This window comes from Hippichthys cyanospilos, chromosome 9, assembly GCF_059441005.1.
Source record: "Hippichthys cyanospilos isolate Australia breed blue-spotted pipefish chromosome 9, RoL_Hcya_1.0, whole genome shotgun sequence".
Lineage (NCBI taxonomy): Eukaryota > Metazoa > Chordata > Actinopteri > Syngnathiformes > Syngnathidae > Hippichthys > Hippichthys cyanospilos.
In genome coordinates, this window is record NC_142377.1 from 21,278,753 (window position 1) to 21,300,000 (window position 21,248).

The following is a 21,248-nucleotide window of genomic DNA, read 5'->3' on the forward strand; positions in this document are numbered from 1 at the left end:
TTCAACACGCATTGTATGAATATGCAGAGCAACAGGCAGGGAGGTATTTGACTGGATCTTAGATCAGGGTTACTACTCGGAGAGGGACACCAGCAATGTGATGAGACAGGTGCTGGAGGCTGTAGCATACCTGCACTCTCTGAATATCGTCCACAGAAATCTCAAGGTACGGCTCTTTGCTGACACCCAAAGATGAGTGAGGAGCATTTCATGACATCAACTCAGTACATTAACAAATGCTCGGTCTCCTCTCCTCTCCTCTCCTCTCCTCTCACACAGCTAGAGAACCTAGTGTACTTCAATCGCTTGAAGCATTCCAAAATTGTCATCAGTGACTTCCAGCTGGCAAAACTGGAAAACAAACTCATCAAGGATCCAAGCGGGACACCGGAGTATCTTGGTGGGTCAGGCTTGACAAGCTAAACCTCATTCAAAAAGTATTGGAAGAAGTATGAAGAGAAAAAAAAAACTATGAAAGCTTCTTTTTTACTTTTAGCACCAGAGGTTGTTGGGAGACAGAGATACGGGAGACCTGTGGATTGCTGGGCAATAGGGGTTATCATGTATATACTGTAAGTATCATTGATCAGGAACTGGAATAATAAATTAATAAATTGATCCTGAAGAATTTGGTCAGGCGAACACTCCTGCTGTCAGCTTTGTAGGGCACGGAAAGGCTATGTGTTTTATTGACCTTATTCGATTCCAGTACAACATCATATTTGAGCTTCCATTTATGTAACCCAAATGTTTGGGTCGTACCCGGCTCACATTTTCTCATACTTAACGGTGATGACTATTGTTCTTTGTAATATCATATTATCAGTAATCAAGGTGTTTGTTCATTTCCCCCCATGGTTGATAAAGAATGGTGATAGACCTTGTTTTTGTAACGTTAACCCAACAGTTTGTCTGGGAACCCTCCTTTTTACGATGACACAGATGAAGATGACCCCGACAGTCGAGACAAGAACCTTTTCCTCAAGATTTTGTCAGGGGATTACGAATTTGACTCGCCATACTGGGATGACATTTCTGATTCTGGTAGGAACTTCCAGTACTTGTATGACAAAAAGCAATAGTTAACTGCTAATTGTCTTTTCAGCCAAAACCTTAGTCGCGTCTTTGATGGAGGTGGACCAAGACCAGCGACTGACTGCACAGGAGGCTATTGCCCATGAATGGTGTGAAATACTATCAATAAGCACACACACACACCCATGCTACACACTACACACCTGTATGTATAAAACTTGAAAGAGGCACGGGGCACAACACACGATCTGATTGGACAATAAAAGGTCTTCTGTATTTAAGATGCAAGCGTAAGAAAACATCCAAGTGGTTAGAAATGCAATTACATCCTACGACAAAAACACACGCACAGCACCAGCATGTACTGCAATGTTGGAGATACCGATAAGTTAAAAATGTCCAAGATAATAATTGAAAGGATTTATCATTTGGAGGAAAAATCAGTGTTAACACACACACTCACACAAACTTTTGGATAATCATAAAAGACATTCGACAATTGGACCTTTGCTCATTTGGGTCAGAAAATAGGAAAAAGGCTCACACTAGGCGTGACTATTGCATGTGTGTGTACTAGGGCATGACCAATTAATCAGCTGGCCAATTAAACCTATGAATATGACCCTTCAAACAACAGTGAAAAATAATTATGGTCATTATTTTTCTGCCAAAAATCTGAATTGGCCTTAAAATTTCATATTTGCTGGGCCCTAATGTGTACCCCACTTCATCTTAGCTGTCTTTCCACAGGATTTCCGGAAATGCCGCTTCGGATAAGAACATCAAAGATGGTGTTTGCGCACAAATAGAAAAGAACTTTGCAAAAGCCAAGTGGAAGGTAGGAATTCCTATATTTTAGGGCTGTTATAGGAGATTTATGTTCTGAATGTACAATAAAGCTTTTAAAAATCTTGTTAACATGAGTGTGGACAAACACGTTTAGTCATTTACCCTGTGCAGTTATTGTTGTATCTTGAATTGATACAAAAAGATAATAATAATTCATCAAGGTATTTGAAGTTGAAAATGAGTATAAAGGTCATTGATTTTTACCGACCTAAGTGCACACGTTTTCTGCTGCTTGGTGGTAATCGCTTTTGATGTTGTACAACAAAATTAGAATGAGGCTATATTTTTTTTATATATTATTGAGCATGTTAGCATGTTGAAAATGGCTCAATAAAGGCAGAGGAACAATGATTTCATTCATCTCCACGTGTTTGGTTACTCACAGAAAGCTGTCAGAGTCACCACCCTTATGAAGAGGCTCCGGGCGTCTGAAACAGCCGATCCTGGAGCTCTGGGAGCCGATGCTGGAGCACCACCAGGCACCGCCGCTGCTCCGGTGGCGGCTGCCGGTGGCCTTGGCCTCGCCGCCAGCCTAAAGGCAGCTCTTAGCGCAAACGCTACTGACGCACAGACTCCTGCCTCGCCAGCCGACAATCAGCCAAGTACAGCTGGAGTAGAGAAGTCAGAGGAACGGTGCAATGGTGATGTTCTGTAAAGAAAAGAAGGAATGGAAATTCGTGTACACAAAGAAGATCCACGATGACTAACAATCACATGAGTAGTACAATCAATATGGTTGACATAACTTTGTGGTGTTTACGTTGTCCAACTATCCTGTTATGTATTTAATCCATTTTGCCTTCTGTACTGGTTGTTTCATAGTATTTCCCATTCTCTTGTTACTTTGTGTGCAGGTCCCTTTAAAACAAAAAACAAAAAAAAACAAAACAAAAAAAACTACATGTAGTACAAAGTAGCTCCACTTTTGCGTCCCCTTTTCTCCTGACTAACTGTACAAACGCAAAGTGTAATTTACTGAACACAAAGTTTCATCTTTGCTTATCTACTGACTGTTTGTTTATGTACATAGCATATACACGTGATTGTTTCAAACGAATGGCTAGTGGTAACCTTCGGAATTTAATTGACGCCATAGAGGTTTTTTTTTTTTTTTAAAGTTATCTACATTTATTCTTATTGAGAAACCTATTGCAAACGATAGTAGATTGTTAGAATTTGCCATATGTTTTTTAGGCTTCCCATTGCATTGTGGATTAAATTGACAAATTTGAAAACAAACATGCAAAAAAAAAAATCACTAAAAGTAGATTTTTTTTGTTTGAAAATTCTGCTGAGCTAGGTGTAAACATAATACAATGCAGCTTGTGATGGTTCATTTCACTTATTTGCAAGTTGAGTCAGTAATCAGTTCTAACAAAAAAAATGATGTTTTGGTTTTCTTTTTTTCTAACACTTTTTAATAATTAAACATGGCGTGGGTCAAAAGTGACTCGGGAACGTTATTGTCGTCACTGGGGAATCATAATGTCAGTTGATTTAGTTTATACAATTCAAGTTTAAGTTTACGCCAGTCAAAACAATTTTGTTCGAAACATGGTGGTATAACAACCACTCACCTATATTACTCTTTCCAAGCAACAAAAAACAGGATGGTTTAAATATTATGTCAGACTATTATTTTATCTTGATCAAAATCCTAAATCTATGTTTTGGAATATCAGACACTTGCGTAAGTGGCCTTGTGTGTCTCAAGGCTGGAAAACAGGACAATCGTGTGTCTATAAAAACAATGAATGGAATACATAAATATAGAAAAACAGTAAATACTAAAATTGCACAATAACTACAAATGTTAAATTGGTATATCACCTATTCATGAGTGGGACTGGCTACAATGACAAATATTGCATAACTCCCACACACAAATAACTTAAGTCAAATGACAGCAACAGAGCTTTTTTTTCCCTTTTAGTTAAAGTGCCTTAATATTCTTTGCAGTAATTAAATGTTTCAAAAGAAACAGCTCCATGAGAATAACCTATAGTATTTATTATTTCTTTGAAATGATTTTAGCTGCTTCACTTGCTCTTCTTTTTTAGAGACTTTATGACCATTTTACAGAGAAATATTGTATTCCCTCCATTTTACCTATGTTTTGGGGCGGTCCCGGAAAGAAAAAAATATTACACCACAAGATTAATATTTTCATTTTCCATTCATCTATCCATCCATCCATCCATCCATTAGGTACCGCTTTGTCCGGGGTCGGGTCGCAAGGGGCAGGAGCTTGAGCAGGGAAGCCCAGACTTCCCTCACCTTGGACATTTCGTCCAGCTCATGACCATAGGTGAAGGCAGAAATGTAGATTGACCGGTGAATCGAGAGATTCGCCTTTCGGCTTAACTCTTTCTTCACCACCACAGACCTGTACGGCGTCCACATCACAGCAGAGGCTGCACTAAACCTCCTGTCGATCTCCCGTTCCATCCTACTCTCACTCGAGAACAAGACCCCAAAATCACTTGAACTCCTACACTTGGGACAGGACCTCATCCCCGACCCGGAGAGGGCACTCCACCCTTTTCTGACTGAGGACCGCGGTCTGATATTTTAAGTTGCTGATCTTCATCCCAGCCGCTTCACGCACGGCTGTGAAAGTCAACAGCACCACATCATTGGTAAAAAGCAGAAATTAAATGCTGAGACCCCCAAACCAAACAGCCTCTCATCCACACCCAGGGCCTTGCCACCAAGGAGGTTTTTGACCACCTCGGTGACCTCGATCCCTGAGATAGGAGAGCCCACCTTGGAGTCTCGAAGGTCTTCAAAGTATTCTGCCCGCAGGTTCTCAACATCATGAGTTGAGGTCAGCAGCGCCCCATCGCCACTGTACACAGTGTTAATGGTGCATTGCTTCCCCCTCCTGAGACGTCGGATGGTGGACGGGAACTTCCTTCAAGCCATCCGGAAGTCATTTTACATGGCCTCACTGAACTACTCCTCCTCCCTAGTTTTTTGGCCAGCCGGTACCCGTCAGCTGCCTCCGGAGTTCCATATAGGACTCAGCTTGACGGCGTCCCTTACCATAACAGGCACCAACCATCCATTACCCTCACCACTTTTCCTAACAAGTGTCGTGGGCGTGCTGGAGGCTATCCCAGCAGTCTTCTGTTAGTAAGCAGGGTACAACCTGAAGTAATCAACGTACAAAAATGAAACAACGTACATATTTGTACATTTTGTACATTTTTCTAGATGAGAAATATGAGTTTGTAGAAAGTACAGTAGTATTTTCCTGAGATTTAAGTCATACATTTATAATGAGTATTTATAAATTTTAAAAATAAGTGGTATATTTTCAAGAAAAAAAGGTGTATTTTTTACATCAGTTGTAAATTTACTAAAAAATAGATATTTATATTTTTTAAGCTAAAAACATATTTTTAGGGGGAAAATCTATATTTTTAGGACAGTTATATGTGTATATTTTTTGTCATTATAAAACTTGGTTCTTTTTTAATTGGATATTTTTCAGAATATTATTGTATAACCATGACAATGGCCTTCAATACTCAGTATTTTGACACATCAACATCAGAATACAGAATATTTTAAAAGAGTATGAGTCCCTTTATTTTTTCTCATCGTAAAAGCCCAACTACTCTAGTAATATATGTAATTTAATCTTGAAAATATACCACTTTTTTAATCTCATGCCTACCTGACTTTTTTCTCTAAATAAACTGTTTTGTTCTCCGTAAATTATGACTATAAAGTGATCAAATGTATAAAATATCCGACTAACTAATATATAAAAAAAAATATACAACTTTAATGTATTATCATTTTGGTATTGAAAATACACAACTTCACTCTTGTAGTATCACAACGTGAATTTCGGAAATTTACCCCAAAATATTCTCGCAAATATTCAACTTCATTCTCAAAATTATGATGTTAATATCGTGGTGTAATCCTGTTTTTCCACCCCCAGTGTGTGAACCAACTTTTTGCTGTTTGAGATAAAGATGATTCTATGTGAAATATTGTTTTAGACGTTTGGCTTATGTCGTATTGTCGATCGTAGTTGAGTGCTGCTTATTCATTCTCAAGGCTGTATCTCTGTATTATCTGGATTACGTAGATGTTTTTAGTGTGTGCCTCGCAACATTTAGCTGAGGCAGCAAGTTGCTCAAAGTTTATGGAAGAATAAAATTAGCAATATTTTCCTGGTTGTCATTTTAATTTCACTCAACTTTTCACAATTAAGCATTCAATGGATGGATGGGTGGGTGGATGGGTGGATGGATGGATGGATGGATGGATGGATGGATGGATGGATGGATGGATGGACGGACGGATAATAGACGGATGGATGGATGGATGGATGGATGGATGGATGGATGGATGGATGGATGGATGGATGGATGGACGGACAGACAGACAGACAGACAGAAGGTGTCTGCATTCCGACGGTGGACAGACGGTATTACGAGGGTGGACAGTTGGCGTACTCTACAGACGGATGGCGACGGTGGTTCCGTTGTTACAGCTGCGACAATACGCAGCAAGCTTGTGAATAACCTCACAGCGACGTAACCCGAGGACAGGATGTCGTTGGTCAGATTAGTGCACCGGAAGTCTCCAACTGCTTCTATCGGTCACGTGACGCACCACCGTTTGTTGCAGTGCTCGGCCTCGGTCCCTTGTCGCCTTTAGCCCTTTGCGGAGGTTATTGACAACGACCTTTCAAGTCGGCTGAGGTAGGTGCATAATCTTATTTAATTTTAGTAGACATGCACAAAAATATCCTTGGTAGGTTTTCCATCTAGAAACGTGAGCTGCGTTACTCAAGGGACAGAGCGGTATAACCGGAATGGCTGCCAAGCTAATGCTAACACTGGCCGCCTCGCGACGTACAAGCTCGATTAAATATTATTTGAATTGACGCGAGATTGCCTTATCGTAGTTGTTCAACACACGAGTATTGTTTCTTGATCTCGTCCGAATTGATGGCGTTTCTGTACGTTTACCTACGTGATGATTGTCAATCACTGTTAGCGGGCCTTTTTGGCCCACTAGTAGCAATAGCAGACAAGCATGCCTTGATTGACATGAGCAGCCTTTTTTTTCCCCCCACTGCATAAATATATCGGTAACTTCAGCCTTACTGGAGTGCGGTACTCACATTTATCGTCATGGCCCTTGAAATGTGCCACAAACCCGTTGTTTGGAACCAAGATCGAATTGCGTAAATTCCAATTCTCGAGTAATCGGACGCCCCCTCCTTGCAATTTGTTTTCCGACAATTGAACGCATTAAGTCACTGCTTACTTCACGGCACAATAAGCACCCCTAAAGATACCAACTTGTTTACAAAACATCTACTGTGGCCTTCCAATTGTTATGGGTGTATGTTTTAAACGTTGGCGAAAACCTGCAAGACAAACATTTTTTAGATACTTGCTGCTCCCACAAGCTTTATTTATATGCAATTTAAACTTAGGCTATTTTAAATCCTTTGTAAATGCACTTGGAAGACAAAAAAACACAACAACCAAATGTAGATCAATCAATCAATTTACAAATATTTGGCGGTTCAATCCTATGTAGCTTGTAAAAAAATGTTTTTAATAGGTTGAATAGGGCTACATGATGTTTAAATCATAACTAGCTAGCCATATATTTCTAAAATACACACTATGAGATTGATTTTTTTAAAGTTATCTTATTAAAAATGGTGGTTTCATTGAGGGTTGAGAAAATTAATGGGACAAGGCTGCTTTTCATTAAAAAGGAATAAATTAAATGATTATAGATGTCAAAACTTGCAAATAAATGTCTTCTTAACGACCAACAATATGTTTTAAATACAAACGTAGGTCTAGTTATCATTCAATTATATTACATGGCGCCATGTCTTATATTTACGGACAATGGTAAATGCAGCACCCCCTGCTGTCCACAATGAAAACTTGTTTAAATATTCTCATACTTTTGGTCGTTAAGAACACATTTATTTGCAAGTTTTTGTAATTTATAATAATTTATTTATTCATTTTTAATGAAAAGTGGTCTAAAACTTATACATTTTCCCTTTAAGAGATCAGTTCAAACTTACTTACTTACATACTATCGTTTATTGTCCAGCCAGCTGACTATCACTTAAGGTTAGCCGTTTCGATGGTACAATATGGCTGGCCAATGAGTTTTGCGGTTCGTGGCATCTTCGAAGATGACCAAACTGGCATAAATCGATCCACCAATAGGCAAGAATAAATGTTTTATTATTTATCTATTTTATTATTAAACAAAATATCTATATTTAGTGCATTAAGAAATGTGTACCACTATTGGTACAAATAAATACATGAACATTCTTCTTTTTGTTTTTGTTTTCAGCAGGTCACAGTGCTCTGAATGTCCACTCAGAGGCACATTAGACTTTGAAAAAACATCCTCTAAAATAATCAAATGTTTTCAAAATAACTTTGAATGTTATCACCCGTAACCCTTGAAACTTTGACAGTTGGACTAACATGTTTTTAAATTTGTTTTGAATCAAAGTTGAGCTCTTCTGCTTTTTTTGAAGTAATGTTGTGAGAGTCATTTTGTAACATCCTAAACGGACACAGAGGACGTGCTAAGCATCTTAAGTTGACTTTTGATTGGTAAAGATTCGTGCAATCATCTGCCAGAAGTGGCGACATCATCAAAATTCACCATATTTATTGGTTTAGACCAGCAGTGGTTCTCAACCTTTTTTCATTGATGTACCCCCCCTATGAAATATGCTTTCTGCCAAGCAACCCTTAACCAGCAAAGCATTTTTGGGTTAAAAAAATCAAATAAAGACTTAAAACATGCCATTAGTGTCTTATTTATTAAAGTTTAGAAACTTATATATCCCCTTTTTGGTGGAAAATTTGCAAAATTGGCTTGAATGTTTGCTCAGAACTTTATATAATTTATGTTTTTGTTATGATATTCCTACTAGAAAATGTGGAATGGACCAGGGCAAGGACCGAGGGGGAGACCTCCATTTAGGTAAATAACTCGTACTCTTTCGTGTATTTCACAAATCATAGTGTCAGCATTTATCTTCATTTTTCATTTGTAAATTTGAGCATGAAGTCTGACTGCTCTGTAGTATATAGTATGACACGGAAGCGTAGATTAATTTATATCTTATAGCGTTTGCCCCTTTAAGGTTATAATGAGCACACATTTTTTATGGATTCTGTAAGTAACTGAGTGTGTCTTTTGCTGCACAAAAATCACAAGACATCCTAAATGCTTTTACTTTGAGAAACACTGACTTATCAATGTTTGATTCTATTTGAACCTATTTGTACATCCAGCCTTAGGTTGCATTTGCCCAATTAATAATGATCAACTTTATTACAGAGGTAATCACAGAGAAGAAATGTTTGGGGGAAGAGATCATCCCAGGCCTGGTTTTTGGGGTAGAGGTGGGATGAATATGGGACCCATGGGCCATATGGGTCCACTGGATTTACCACCAATGAACATGAGAAGAATGGAGGGTCCGCCAACATGGGGACGTGACATGAATCCATGTGATGTGCGTGGTAGAGAGCTGGACAGAGACTATTTCAGATCTGGACCTGGTCCAGATGTAAATGTACGCGGACAGTTCGATGGTAACTTCAGAGACAATGTTGTGAATTCACCGGGTTTCTCAGGTTTTGATATGGGAGGCAGAGATGTGCCAACATGGGGGCAAAACAGCAGAGGTATGGACATAAGAGGCAGGGACATGTTTCGTGGTGATATGCCTCGCTTCAATAATCCCAACATGGATGGGAGAAGAGGGTTTCCTGTGGAAAGAATGGAGAACAAGGATACCTTTAGGGACGTGCGGCCTCCAGTGGGCGTTGATGACAACGGCCGTTTTAACAAGGACATGCCTCCACATGAAAGAAGGATGCTGGACATTGATAGAAGAGGAGCACCGCCTCTTAATCAAAGAGGTGGATTTGAGTCCGATATGGACTTCAGAGATCACCCTACTCCGCCACCTGAATTTCGAGGGAGGGAGCGCTCGCCTTTAAGATTTGGAAATGATGCCCCTCCAATGGACAGGGTTAGAGCTGGCATGCCTGCCGACGCTAACGGGTCACAGAGGTCTGACTTCAAAGGTGTAGAAGACCAGCCTAGAGTTAGTAAGGGACAAGAATCAAGTAATAGTCCCCTTATGGACTACAGGAGCGGTGAAGACATGACTCTCGCAGAGGAATGGAAGAACAGACAAAAGGATAAACCTCCTTTTTCTGACGAAGGTTTGAAAGGCCCCTCTGAGCCCACCTACCCAGCAGGCTTTAGAAGAGATGTGTCCAGTAGAGATCAACCAGCATTTGTTAAAAGAGATAGACCGCCTGTTGACTACCCTGGAGAAGGTGTTCGCTTCCCTTGTGGTGGTCAATTTCCTGAAATAGATCACCCTCCGCTTGGTGGTAACTCTCCACAAGAAAGAATCCCCCCCTCTGCCACGCCTGTAAGAGGAAATGAGAATAATCGCTGGCTCGCAGAAAGAGACTTGCAACAGAGTCAGAACAAAACAAGTTTGGGTGAAAAATACCTCAAGAATCAGCCAACCCATGAGCCTGGGGAGCAAAATGATAATTTTATGGTACTTAAAGATAATACACACCGTGAAGGACCAACTCGGAGTAAGATGGTAGACCTGGAACAATTTCAAAGCGGTGACCAAGACTACAGAGACATAGACTACAGGACTGCTTCTGGAAGGATGTTTGAATACAAACAGGGGGCTCTTCAGGGAACACCACTGATTGAGGAGTCTAAACCAGCCGTGCCTCCACAATTTACCACATCTGGTTCTAAGGTAAGTCTGTTTTTCCATTATTAAAATCGACAATCATTAACTATCAGGTCTACGCAGTCGTCCGAATTTTCAATCGGTTGTTCTCATTCCTCATGCTCCTATTTTGGTCGTAATGAGCTTTGTTGAACCCTTTATAAAAGGATCAAGATTATAGGAGCGCGTCAGTGGAGGGAAAAGTGTCCACAACAGTATCCATAACTGGCATTCCAAAGACTGCTACAATGGAGCAGGTAATCAAACACATTCACCATTGTTTTGATCTATTTTTACCTTATTGGAAAGACTATGGTGAGGTGCAAGACTAGAGCATTTTTCCTTATTTTTACAATTTACAGATTCTTGGTGCCTTTACAGTGCCAGATGGGGTGCAACAACCAGGGATGAAGATTAAAAACATTGTCCCAGGTAAAGACGGTCAGCTTGTATAACTGTTTGGGGCAATCGATCGCTTACATGTCCCTCGATTTTACGCTGTTTCGACGTTCGCACCTCCGCATGCTACTTTATTTATTCTTCACGGTTGCTTTTGTTGTCTTTGGCCTCTGTGATCCTCGATCAGATATGGAGGAAAGTGGGGAGGGGAGGGTGGTGGTCTGTAAAGTCCTTAATGCCATCATTTGCCCTGTCTGGGGATGATGGGCCATTGCCAGCAGTGACAGAAGTCACTGTGAACCTTGAGTGGGAGTGATTTTTGCGTGTGTGTGTGTGTGTGTCCTTTAGAGACATTTATGTAGGTCTTATGTTAGACCTTTGATTAGGGTGAATGTTTTTGTGGCATACTCTGTACTGTTTAGGGATATTTTCTGTGTTTTGCCAAAATGTTACGAAGAGAAATAAACCCAAATACCACATCACTCAGCAGCCATTCCCACTGGAATATTCCTTCTAAACATTTTAAGGCTTTATCAAAGCTTTTCCTGCCAAAGACTCTTTATCAGAAGATGGAGTAGCATAAAACGTGTAAACATGCAGTGTTCCTGAGAAGGTACAGTATTTTAGTAGGTAACTAAAGTTGCCTCGCAGAGGAATGTTCACTCATTTCGATCTGTTAACACACTGCTGTCTTCTTCTGTTATAGCGGGCTGACTGTGGTTACTGTAACTGACTAACAAAAACCCATTTGTATTTCAAATGCTGTCCCCAGGTTACAGCTACGATACGGCCTATGTGGAGTTTTTAAACCTCGAGGATGCAGTCCGCTTCATGGAGTCCAACAAGGTGGCCTATCTTCGTCACTCGACCAAGGCCGCCTCTCCCAACAGGATTACGAGGGGTCGAGATGGCAATTTGTAGATTGGGGGACGAAAGAGAACTGGGGGGAGCGGGGTTTTCTTTCGTAGTTCTTGGACTATGGAAATTGCGGAATCCATCAATAGCCAGGTTTACATTGAGCCATATGTCCGCTACTCAACCGAATGACCAAATGGACCAAATGAAGGAAAATGCACAATATCAATTTCTCTATAGGGAAAATAAGGCAAGTAGTATGTTCCTTTTGCCAGTCCTAACGAGCATCTTGTAAACAGTTAAATTGAAATAGCCAATCTGCATCTAGGCTGTGTATGCTGTTTTGACATATTTGCGTAGTGAACTCATAATACACAAACTTTGCGATCTTCTGCAACAAAAGAACTTGCTTTAAAGTACTTGTAACTTGTTTTTATCAGACTGTAGATTTTTAATAAGTGATTAAGCATAACTAATGTGCTAAATAGGCAAATGAACTCTTGAAATTGTATGACGTTTACACTAATCTCCGTGTGCCACATGGCTGAACTTTACTCTTCTGGCACCGGTTTTTGTTTTTGTTTTCCCCAACATATTTTTATATCACTATTTTGAAAGGTAGCTTGATAACGGTTAGACACAAAGGAATTCTGTGTAAATTTTACTTGGTGCAATTAGCTACTTTGGCGCTTGGAGCGTTAACATAGTTGCGCATGTAAACAGCAGTTTGGAATCAATCACGTCACGTGAACAGCCGACCAGAGATGATAATTTGGAATTTTTTCAATCAATTACAAAAATGGCTTTGTAAACCTGGCTATTGCTGTTCTTTAAATCCCCCCAAATGTCAGCCAAAATTATAATTCTAAAAAGTCCCTCCATTCATCCATCGATGTCCTCACGCTGATCCGGGGTTGGGTTGCTGGGTGCAGCAGCTTTATCAGGGAAGCCCATAATTGCCTTTTCCCAGCCACTTCATACAGCTCTTCCGCAGGAATCCTATGACGTATCTATGCTATCCGCGAGACCTACTGTACATAATCTCTTCAGTGTGTCCTGAGTCGTCCCTTGGCCTTTTTTTTCTGCTGGGACTTGCCCAGAACAAAATTCTAAGAATCCTTCTTTTCATCTTTACTCTGTTACTCCTTTAGATTATTGAAAACTATTGCAAACTATTGCAAGTAAGATTTAAGCGAAGATACGATTCGAGTTTGAATGGGATAGTCTTATACCTAAATATTACTTTTAATAACATCTGAAGAATTTTTACCTATTTCCTCAATGTGAGGTCAATGGCGGGTTAATGGACAGGTTGACATGTCCACGTTACCACTGTGCAATAACTGATAACCTGAAGTCAATTTATGGCCACTCACTTGTTTTGGCAATTGTAACAAGGACTCATCACTGATATTAGGTGGTTGGTGGGCACTACAAACTAGTGATGCTGCTTCAAATGTGTGGAACTATTTCACTAAAAGATTTAGTAGTACAGTTACTTGCCAAGTATAACAAACACAAGTGCTATAAATGCCCATTTGTGTTCATCTGTCTATGCTGGCTGTCAGCGAGTTCCCCAAAAGTCCTGTAACAATGGAAAGCCAGACAAAATACCTTAGAGATAAATAATGGTTGATAATTAACCTCTTAATTTTGAAAATGAACGTTTAACGTAGTCAAAAAAAATTTGCCCGCTTACATGGCAAGTTCCTCCACCTTCCAGTAGTTCCGCCATTGCAAATTGAGTTTGTGAGGAGGCGAATTTGCACGCAGTGACTTGACAATTGAAAAAAAACAATAGCAATGAGCGACTAAGTGACAACTCCAAGTATCATCATCATTCTTGTGTCAATCCTGAGTATCTTTGTTGTAGTGCTCCCTCTGTTGACAATTTTTCCCTCATTTAAACAGTTGAGGTGAGCTCCTATTGCCCATTCAGTTAGTCTTTTGATTGTGGGAATTGTATTTCAATAGAGGCTGTGTAGAAAATATTATGGATCAAGGTCACTAGTCTTAGAAGTTTAAATGATTGGGGTTTTTTTTTTTTTTGTGGGAACCATGAGCTGCTTTCAATGTTGCTTTGGGTGTTTTGTAATGGGTGTTTTTGAAGACTCAGCTTCTTTAAAAAATAGTTTTACTCAGGTGATGTAGCACAAACATATGTGCTTCAGAGTTGAGAGGATTACCATATGAATCTTCAGCATCAGGCATTGATGGTATAGATAGAGATCACATCCTTAGATGTAGATTTTTATTTTTTTAAATACCCATGTACACAAACAAGTCCAATGTGGAATATTTCCTGGGGCGGCTGGTGTCTTATTTCTCATGCCCAGTACATGATCCTCTTTTAACCATGTCACGATTCTTCACGGGATTTGTAATGTGGATGGAATGGTCAAACTGTGGAACTTGGTTTCATCTCAGTTTCTTTTCAGTTAATTGAACATGTAGACACATGTATGCGCTAGGTGGGTCTTGCTGTGTTATCTGTGACAAGTGGATTTTCTGGATCAGTTGGTGCAGTTTTTTTCCCAGCTTAGTTTGCAGTCATTTCATACCAGATCAAAATATTAACTTTAGGGAAGAGCGTTGATTGTATGGCGTGACTTTCATAGCATACATTCACCCTTTGGATTTTTTTTTTGTGTGTACTGGCTTGTTTTTTGGAATATCACTACTTGCAAAATCTTGAATGGTTGTTGTAAGTATGGTTGTATGTAGCAGGACTTTGAAAAATTTTGTTAGTATTTCTGTGGCCTGGATCTTCAAATGGGAATCAGATGAATTAGTGAACGAGCTTATCGCCGTGTTATATAAGGAAAGCATATGGCAGTTTCTGTCTTTGAAAATTTGAACTTTCTATGATCAAAGTCTGCCGTTGAAGGTTTAAAGACTAAATGTCGGAAGAAATGTGCATTCATGAGAAGACAGCTTGTGTCTGATGGTTTGACGCAATTGTTTGGCGTATCATATGAAGATGGTTTATTTGAGTAAAACAGTTGACGACTTTTATTTAGGATGAAAACAATACATGCAGCCTTCGCTTGTAGCTAGAACAATACTGTAGTGAACTGTAGTATACTCGAGTGGGGCCTATTGTCATTTCAAGGATGGTACCCGCTCTTGCATCAGTGTACCACTCCAAGTGCCTATGCCACAGTGCATTTTGGGTATTACTGGACTTATTGTAGGCATATTAAACTCTTTAAAGGCTCATTTTGATTGCATCCGTGTGCTCTTGTTGCAGGGTTCCCCCAAGGTTGGCACTAAAACAGTTTCCATTAGCTACTCTCATCCAGATGACAGTGAAAGAAGTGTTAATGTAAGTACTCTTAAGGGTGAAATTTGTCATTTACAAAAACCTGGCCTGAATGCCTGCCTCTCTCCTGCCCCCCTTCCCTACCGTTCACTACCTACCAACCAACTATATATATATTTTTTTTTCTTTCCATGAAGGAATCCCATCACGCTCCACCCCAGGAGTCACCGTTGCCCAGACCCGATCAGCCATCAGAAGAATTTGAGTCGGCCTCAAATGGGTCCACATCTAAAGATGCTGCAACGACGCTGCCACCCAACCAGTGGCAGCGCAACTCTGACCTGACGCCAGAGGCCTGGCAGCAGCAGGTGGATCAGCAGTTTCAGCATCAGGAAACTGAGATGCAAGCAGAGTCTTGGGGCAACCAAAACACCCCTCATCACAATTCCCAGCAGTCCAAGTCGGTTTTCAAGGACAGCAAAAGTATGTGCACTATTCTTGTCGTCAAAAAGCCCTGGAATTGTCTGTTATCCGGTCTTACAACTTCACTCTCCTTGCTTCCCCGAGCAGCCATGATCATAAAAAATATAAAGGCGACCACAACAGTAGAGGCCATTCTCAAAGCCTTGAATCCGTTTGCTTATCTGGATGAGAGAAATGTTCGTCTAATCAAGGCCAAGACACCCGGAGCAAAGTGCTTCTGCTTTGTTGACATGGACTCCCATGAGGTGACTTGTAAAAAAGACATGCATTACACGTTTCCATATTTACACTACTATTAGTCGAACAACTCTTCCTTTGTTTTGTAGCAAGTGACACGCTTGGTGGACCTGCTCCTCAACAAGCCCGTTCCCCTTTATATTGACGGAGTCAGAGTGTATGCAGAGGTTGCAAAACCCCTGAAGAACCAAAGGTAAGTTCTTGGGTCATTTGTTATGTTTACTAGGCTTTTATCTAATTTGTTGTCTGTCATTTCTAGTTTCAGAAGAGAGTTGGACAGACCAAACAGCTCTTCTCCAGGCTATCGGCCCACTGGTGGCACGATGGAGGTCAGTTATCTTATTTCTAGTGATGAAAATGATCAGGCGTTTTAGGTGATTGGGTTCCTCTGATGTTTCAGCAGCAGCAGCAGTATTACCATCAACCCCAGCACTTCATGCAGCCACCTCCCGAACCACAGGGTCTGGTGCATCTTAACTTATTCGCACTGCTCGGTGTCTTTGCATGTGTAAAGGTCATTCTTGGTAGTCTTGAATGTGAATATACCTAAAATAGTTTTCATGTTTTGTCTCTAGCCGATTTGCCGACTGGTAACAATAATCCATCTGAATCCGTGGATGCTGGTGTTAGCCAGGTAGGTGTATTAAATGCTAATGTAATAATAGTGAGTACTCTCTAAACATCAACGAAACACTTTTTTTTTTTTTTTTTTAAATATAATCTCTTAGGGAGAGGGCTACGACGCGGGTCAAACTGTGGATCTGTCCTACCAGGAAACTGAAGTTCATGTGCCTGATAATGCCACAGCCACCACCAATCAATCGTATGGTAAGAGTTTGTAGCACGCTGATAATTGGAGTTTAACCTTTTCGCTACTGATTTTTTTTTTCCCTTCCAAAAAATAGACCTGGGATTTTTTTGTCCCATTGGTATTTTATAATTATAATAATAAAAATAATAATACAAACGTGCCAGAAATAATTGTTGGATTTTGTCCTAAAGGTATGTTTATCAGTTAAATAAAGAAATCTTTGTCATGATCCACTCAGATGCTGAGACGCATGATACATCCAGTTACTTGTACGATGCCACATCTGGTTTCTACTATGACCCCGAGACCACACTCTATTATGACCCTGGCTCAAGAGTGAGTATACACAACATGGCAGGGTCATGTTTGTTTTTCCTCTAACTAGTTTGAGTAGAAAATAACTCCTGGCGAGTACCACTTTGGGGAGAGATGGGGAGTCTGTTTAGATAGTTTGAGTCTGCTAGGATTCTTTACCTTTGTTAAAGAGTAGTGTTGTAACCTTTTTTTTCTGTCCATAGTATTTCTACAATGCTCAGAATCAAGAGTACCTGTACTGGGACGCGGCGACAAAGTCTTATGTCCCCGTGCCCGGAGGCAACCAGGGACACCAGCCTGTGGTCATGACTGCCGAGGACCAAGCTATTCTCTCCAACCCGGCAGCCGATGCTCCTCTGGATATGAAGAAAAAACCCTCTGGGCCTCCGCTGCCCACCACGCACCCGCCTGTTTCCGCTGAAAACCCGGAAACGCCGTCTCCTGAGAAGAAAGAAGACGACGACTCGCCAAGAAAGGACGAGAGGCCAAGAAGTATTGCTGCTGTCAAGGTTGTTTCTAAAAGCAAAGCCTAAAAAATGAAATGCATATGAAAATGTGTGACTGATCCCCCCCCCCCTCCTCAGATTATGAAGGATATGGAGCGCTGGGCCAAGATCCAGAACCGGCAAAAGGATTGTGTACGTTCCCCGTCACCGGTGCTGAGAAGTGGCACAGATGATGACCGCAAGCAGTCTAAGTCAGCAGATGCGGCGTTTGCGGTGTTTGAGAGGAAGGTCAGAAGAGCGTGAATCCGCCAAGCTACGATTCTTGTTGTTTTCAAGTTATTCACATAGTAATGCGCCCATAGAATTCCGGCAGTGAGGATCCATTCAAAAAGCCTCTTGCTCCAGTCAAAAAAGAAGAGAAGCCAAAGGTAAGGGCATTTCAGGTAGTCATCACAGTAACATCGCATACCTTTCAGTGATCAAAAAGGGATGTAGCCAATTATTGATATATCTGTTGGTTAATCAATCAGTATGATTTTAAAATCATTTTCTAATTACCATCCTTTGTTCAAAAATAAGACGCTACTTCAACATGACTGCACCTTCACTTTGCTCTTTTGGAAAAATACTATTAAAATGACAACAAAAAAAACAGCAATGCGTCGCACCAGCAGAGTGTATTCTTCTAGCCTATTGATTAATGCATACGCTGCAGCTTTTCGAGTCGACCTCAATGCTGCCTCACGAGTTCCAGCGCGTGATGCTTCACTGTGGGCACGCAGCTGTCAACCCAGATTTTAAAAACTCGGGAGAACAAAAAGGATTACTTGGAAAACTGCTAAATAAAATCATTGCAATGTAGCATGTGTATGCTTTATATTCAGAATTTCTTTTTCCAAGTCAGCACATGATTTTAACATGTCTCGCGAACGTGTTCTCAGCGACCGATGGGCTCCTTGGGGATGCTCGCGTCAGACTACGCTGCTGGAAGTGATGAGGAGGTGGAGGAAGACAAGGAAGAGATGACGCGTAGCAGCCAAGTCAGCAAAGCGCCGCCCCAAGGCAGAGACAGAGATGACAAGCTGACCGACTGGAAGAAGATGGCCTGCTTGTTGTGTAGGAGACAGTTTCCCAACAAGGACGCGCTCATCCGCCACCAGCAGCTGTCTGACCTACACAAAGTACATTACTGCTCGCTCGCGTCGATAAGGTCATCCGTGTAATGGGCCGTCTTTTAATGCTCGTTTGTTCTCTCAGCAAAACATGGAAATCCACTTGAAAATCAAGAGGTCCAAAAAAGAGCTGGAGGCGCTAGAGAACCAGGAAAAAGAAGTGAGTTGTATGAGGAAAGGTCTTGTTCGGTTCGTTTTTCCGTCGTTGCATATGTGGCCTTTCAAGTATGGGTGTGCGTGTAGCTATGAATGGATGTTTGTTGATACGTGCCTAGCAACCAGTTAAAGATGTTATAAGTGTCTTCTAAATGTTCCCCATACAGCTGGGCACCAGGGAAGTTGTCAGGTCGCCAGAACAGAAGAGGAGAAAACATCACCACCAACAGCCGCAGCAGCATCGGAACAGCTATGCTGGAGCATCCAGGTATGAGTCAAACTCAAAACAAGCTAAAATTAGGCTTTTCATTATCGACTGTTTAAAATCATTTGTTTATTTCCCCCCACTATACCAAAGAAAAGTAAAAAGTCTTTTTTTTTGAACACTACTCAACCTTACTTTTACACTTTGACCGGTGTTTTTCGACCAATGTTTTTGGCAACACCAAACCATGTTCTTCTCATGATTACTGGAGAACAGAAAAAGTGTTATGAGTATTATGTCATGGGGGGGGGGGGGGGGGGGGGGGTAGGTTGCTTTGTTGTCTAGAAAGATTAGTTGGAAAGCACTAAAATGGCTGGCAATATGTTTGAAAATGTGTGATTGGCTTTATTTGTACTGTACTTCTACAAACATCTATCTCTTTTGCCCTCAGGGAGATGAATAAAGTCAGTGACAGACCTGGTTTGGGCTCAGAACCTCCACCTGTAAGTATGCTGCCTTATTTCTCTGCCATGCCATGGCTTTCTTCACAGCATGGTTTCTCTTTATTGACACCATCGGTTTTGAACTAATTTCTACAGAGGCGGCAGAAGAAAGAGCACGTGACCTGGGACCACGCTACCTACAAACAAGCTGTACGCAAGGCCATGTTTGCACGTTTTAAGGAACTGGAGTGACATCACGCCGCTCTCCCTCACTCCAGTCCGTCAGTGAAGAAATGCGCAAAAAAACGGCAGAAAGGAGTGATGGAATTTTCTTCCGGCAGTCTTCTTGAAGGCCATGTTTCATGAACTTGTAATTATAAAATGCCACACAGACTCTCAGTTAAAGTTTGTTTTAAAGCTTCAACTACTTATTTCTTTTCCCTATTTTTCTTTGGGGGGGGGCGTTGTGGATGTAGTGTATTATATATATTTTTTACATTAAAAAAAAAAAACATTCGGAACTTCTTTTTTGTCGTTTTCAATTTCACATTAGAATTTAATAGAACATTTTACCAAAGGTTAAATGCTACTTGTTACTGTTAAAGGTACGTCGTACACTACACTTTCCTTACCACAAGATGGCAGCATAGTCCAATACTTGGACTGAGGACTTTTTGGGGCTATTTCTCACTTAACGCTCCAACAAGCAACAAAGCAGGGCACTTGGGCAGGTCTTGAACAGCGATTGAACAAATTCTAATGCTTATACATTGGGCGCAATTGTGTTGCGCATATAAATTTATGTTTTTATGTGTATATGTAATTTCTGCGGTTTCGGCACGTCACAAAGGTTACATTTCCTAAAACCAATTTTATTATCGCGGTCGGACAACCCAAGGATATATAAAACGCTGTTTCTAGATCATTTAACCATTTCAGAAAAATGCAAACTTACATGACCCTATGAGTAAAAATTTCAGTTTCAAAAAGGTTGGTAGGAGAAATGGGTAAAAGGAATGAAAGGTTCCATGTAGAGTAGCGACGAATTATTTTATAACGAAATCTCACTTTCTACCCTTCCATCCCCCAAACGATTCAATTTTAAGTCTGTGGCAGGGAAAACAAAGTCAGGCTAAACCACAGATGTCAGAGATAAATAGTTCATTTATATGCAAATACAAAAGACGCGGTACATGTCTCAATCTGTTTTTGCTTGACTTTCGCCACGGGATACGGCAACCTACAAATAATGCTGGCCTCAGGTCCTTTCAGAGCGACAAGGGTCGGGGATTTCCCATCAAATTGACAACCATCCATTGTTTTGAAAGTGTGTCATTTAGTCCAAGGACATATGAAGGCCAAGATACGATTTTTTTTTTGCTTGTGTTCTTTTTATCGCCCTCTCTCTATAAGCTCCATTCCCAACTTTAATTCCACTCGTTTGCCCCTAATGAGTATTTCAAACCAATATGTCTGACGTGCTTGCCGTTATGATAGTCTTGTTTACCCAGATTTATCAGTCTGCAAATTTGCAAAATTTCCTGCATTATAAGTCACACAAAAGCCTGAGCAGGCAAAAGAGGGGTGCGAACCATTTTACAACGAACCAATTTGCAAGAGTAGTCTCTGGTCCTTTTTGGAAAGTGTATTTTGGGAGGCGACAGGGGGGTGCCTACCAATCTGCAAAAGTTGTCTCTGTTCCTTTTTTGGGATTGGTGTAAAAGCTTCCAGCACCTGGTATTCCCAGGCGGTCTCCCATCCAAGTACTAACCAGGCT

General features: G+C 40.8%; 2 protein-coding genes, 1 long non-coding RNA gene and 1 other non-coding gene across 6 annotated transcripts in view; 2 read left to right on the plus strand and 2 right to left on the minus strand.

Annotated features, from left to right (window-relative positions):
* The window catches only part of camkva (CaM kinase-like vesicle-associated a), a 12,343-nt gene extending 6,270 nt beyond the window's left edge, over nucleotides 1–6,073 (plus strand). The window contains exons 5-12 of one of the 2 annotated variants that reach the window (XR_015866571.1): nucleotides 28–166; nucleotides 280–400; nucleotides 497–572; nucleotides 908–1,044; nucleotides 1,106–1,184; nucleotides 1,786–1,873; nucleotides 2,270–4,192; nucleotides 4,269–6,073. Coding sequence is in view for 1 of the 2 variants with exons in the window: in XM_088422962.1 (XP_088279088.1) it covers nucleotides 28–166; nucleotides 280–400; nucleotides 497–572; nucleotides 908–1,044; nucleotides 1,106–1,184; nucleotides 1,786–1,873; nucleotides 2,270–2,539 (910 nt within the window). In the remaining variant the exon portion in view is untranslated. Of the gene's footprint in view, nucleotides 1–27; nucleotides 167–279; nucleotides 401–496; nucleotides 573–907; nucleotides 1,045–1,105; nucleotides 1,185–1,785; nucleotides 1,874–2,269 lie in introns of both variants that reach the window. The other variant, XM_088422962.1, reaches the window with a different exon arrangement.
* Nucleotides 1–7,140, minus strand: part of LOC148419423 (uncharacterized) — a 19,842-nt gene extending 12,702 nt beyond the window's left edge. The window contains exons 1-2 of the long non-coding RNA XR_015866572.1: nucleotides 7,034–7,140; nucleotides 2,268–2,533 (exon numbers count right to left, since the gene is read on the minus strand). This is a non-coding gene — a long non-coding RNA (uncharacterized LOC148419423). The remainder of the gene's footprint in view (nucleotides 1–2,267; nucleotides 2,534–7,033) is intronic.
* On the plus strand, nucleotides 6,467–19,992 carry rbm6 (RNA binding motif protein 6). 2 transcript variants are annotated; one of them, XM_088422961.1, is made up of 23 exons: nucleotides 6,467–6,608; nucleotides 8,843–8,892; nucleotides 9,253–10,714; nucleotides 10,855–10,944; nucleotides 11,050–11,119; nucleotides 11,859–11,932; nucleotides 15,192–15,266; nucleotides 15,401–15,686; nucleotides 15,774–15,931; nucleotides 16,013–16,116; nucleotides 16,183–16,252; nucleotides 16,327–16,384; nucleotides 16,499–16,557; nucleotides 16,652–16,751; nucleotides 16,973–17,070; nucleotides 17,253–17,558; nucleotides 17,634–17,783; nucleotides 17,858–17,923; nucleotides 18,437–18,676; nucleotides 18,753–18,827; nucleotides 18,991–19,091; nucleotides 19,480–19,531; nucleotides 19,628–19,992. In XM_088422961.1, the coding sequence occupies exons 2-23, from the start codon at nucleotides 8,846–8,848 to the stop codon at nucleotides 19,721–19,723; spliced, it is 3,837 nt and encodes a 1,278-aa protein (XP_088279087.1). In that variant the 5' UTR covers nucleotides 6,467–6,608; nucleotides 8,843–8,845; the 3' UTR covers nucleotides 19,724–19,992. The 2 variants fall into 2 exon arrangements, with proteins under 2 accessions (XP_088279087.1, XP_088279086.1); XM_088422960.1 differs by having other exon boundaries at nucleotides 6,468–6,608; nucleotides 16,324–16,384.
* Nucleotides 19,993–21,193: 1,201 nt separating this feature from the next.
* The window catches only part of LOC148419426 (5S ribosomal RNA), a 119-nt gene continuing 64 nt past the window's right edge, over nucleotides 21,194–21,248 (minus strand). Inside the window, exon 1 of the ribosomal RNA XR_015866745.1 lies at nucleotides 21,194–21,248. This exon is cut by the window's right edge and continues 64 nt beyond it. This is a non-coding gene — a ribosomal RNA (5S ribosomal RNA).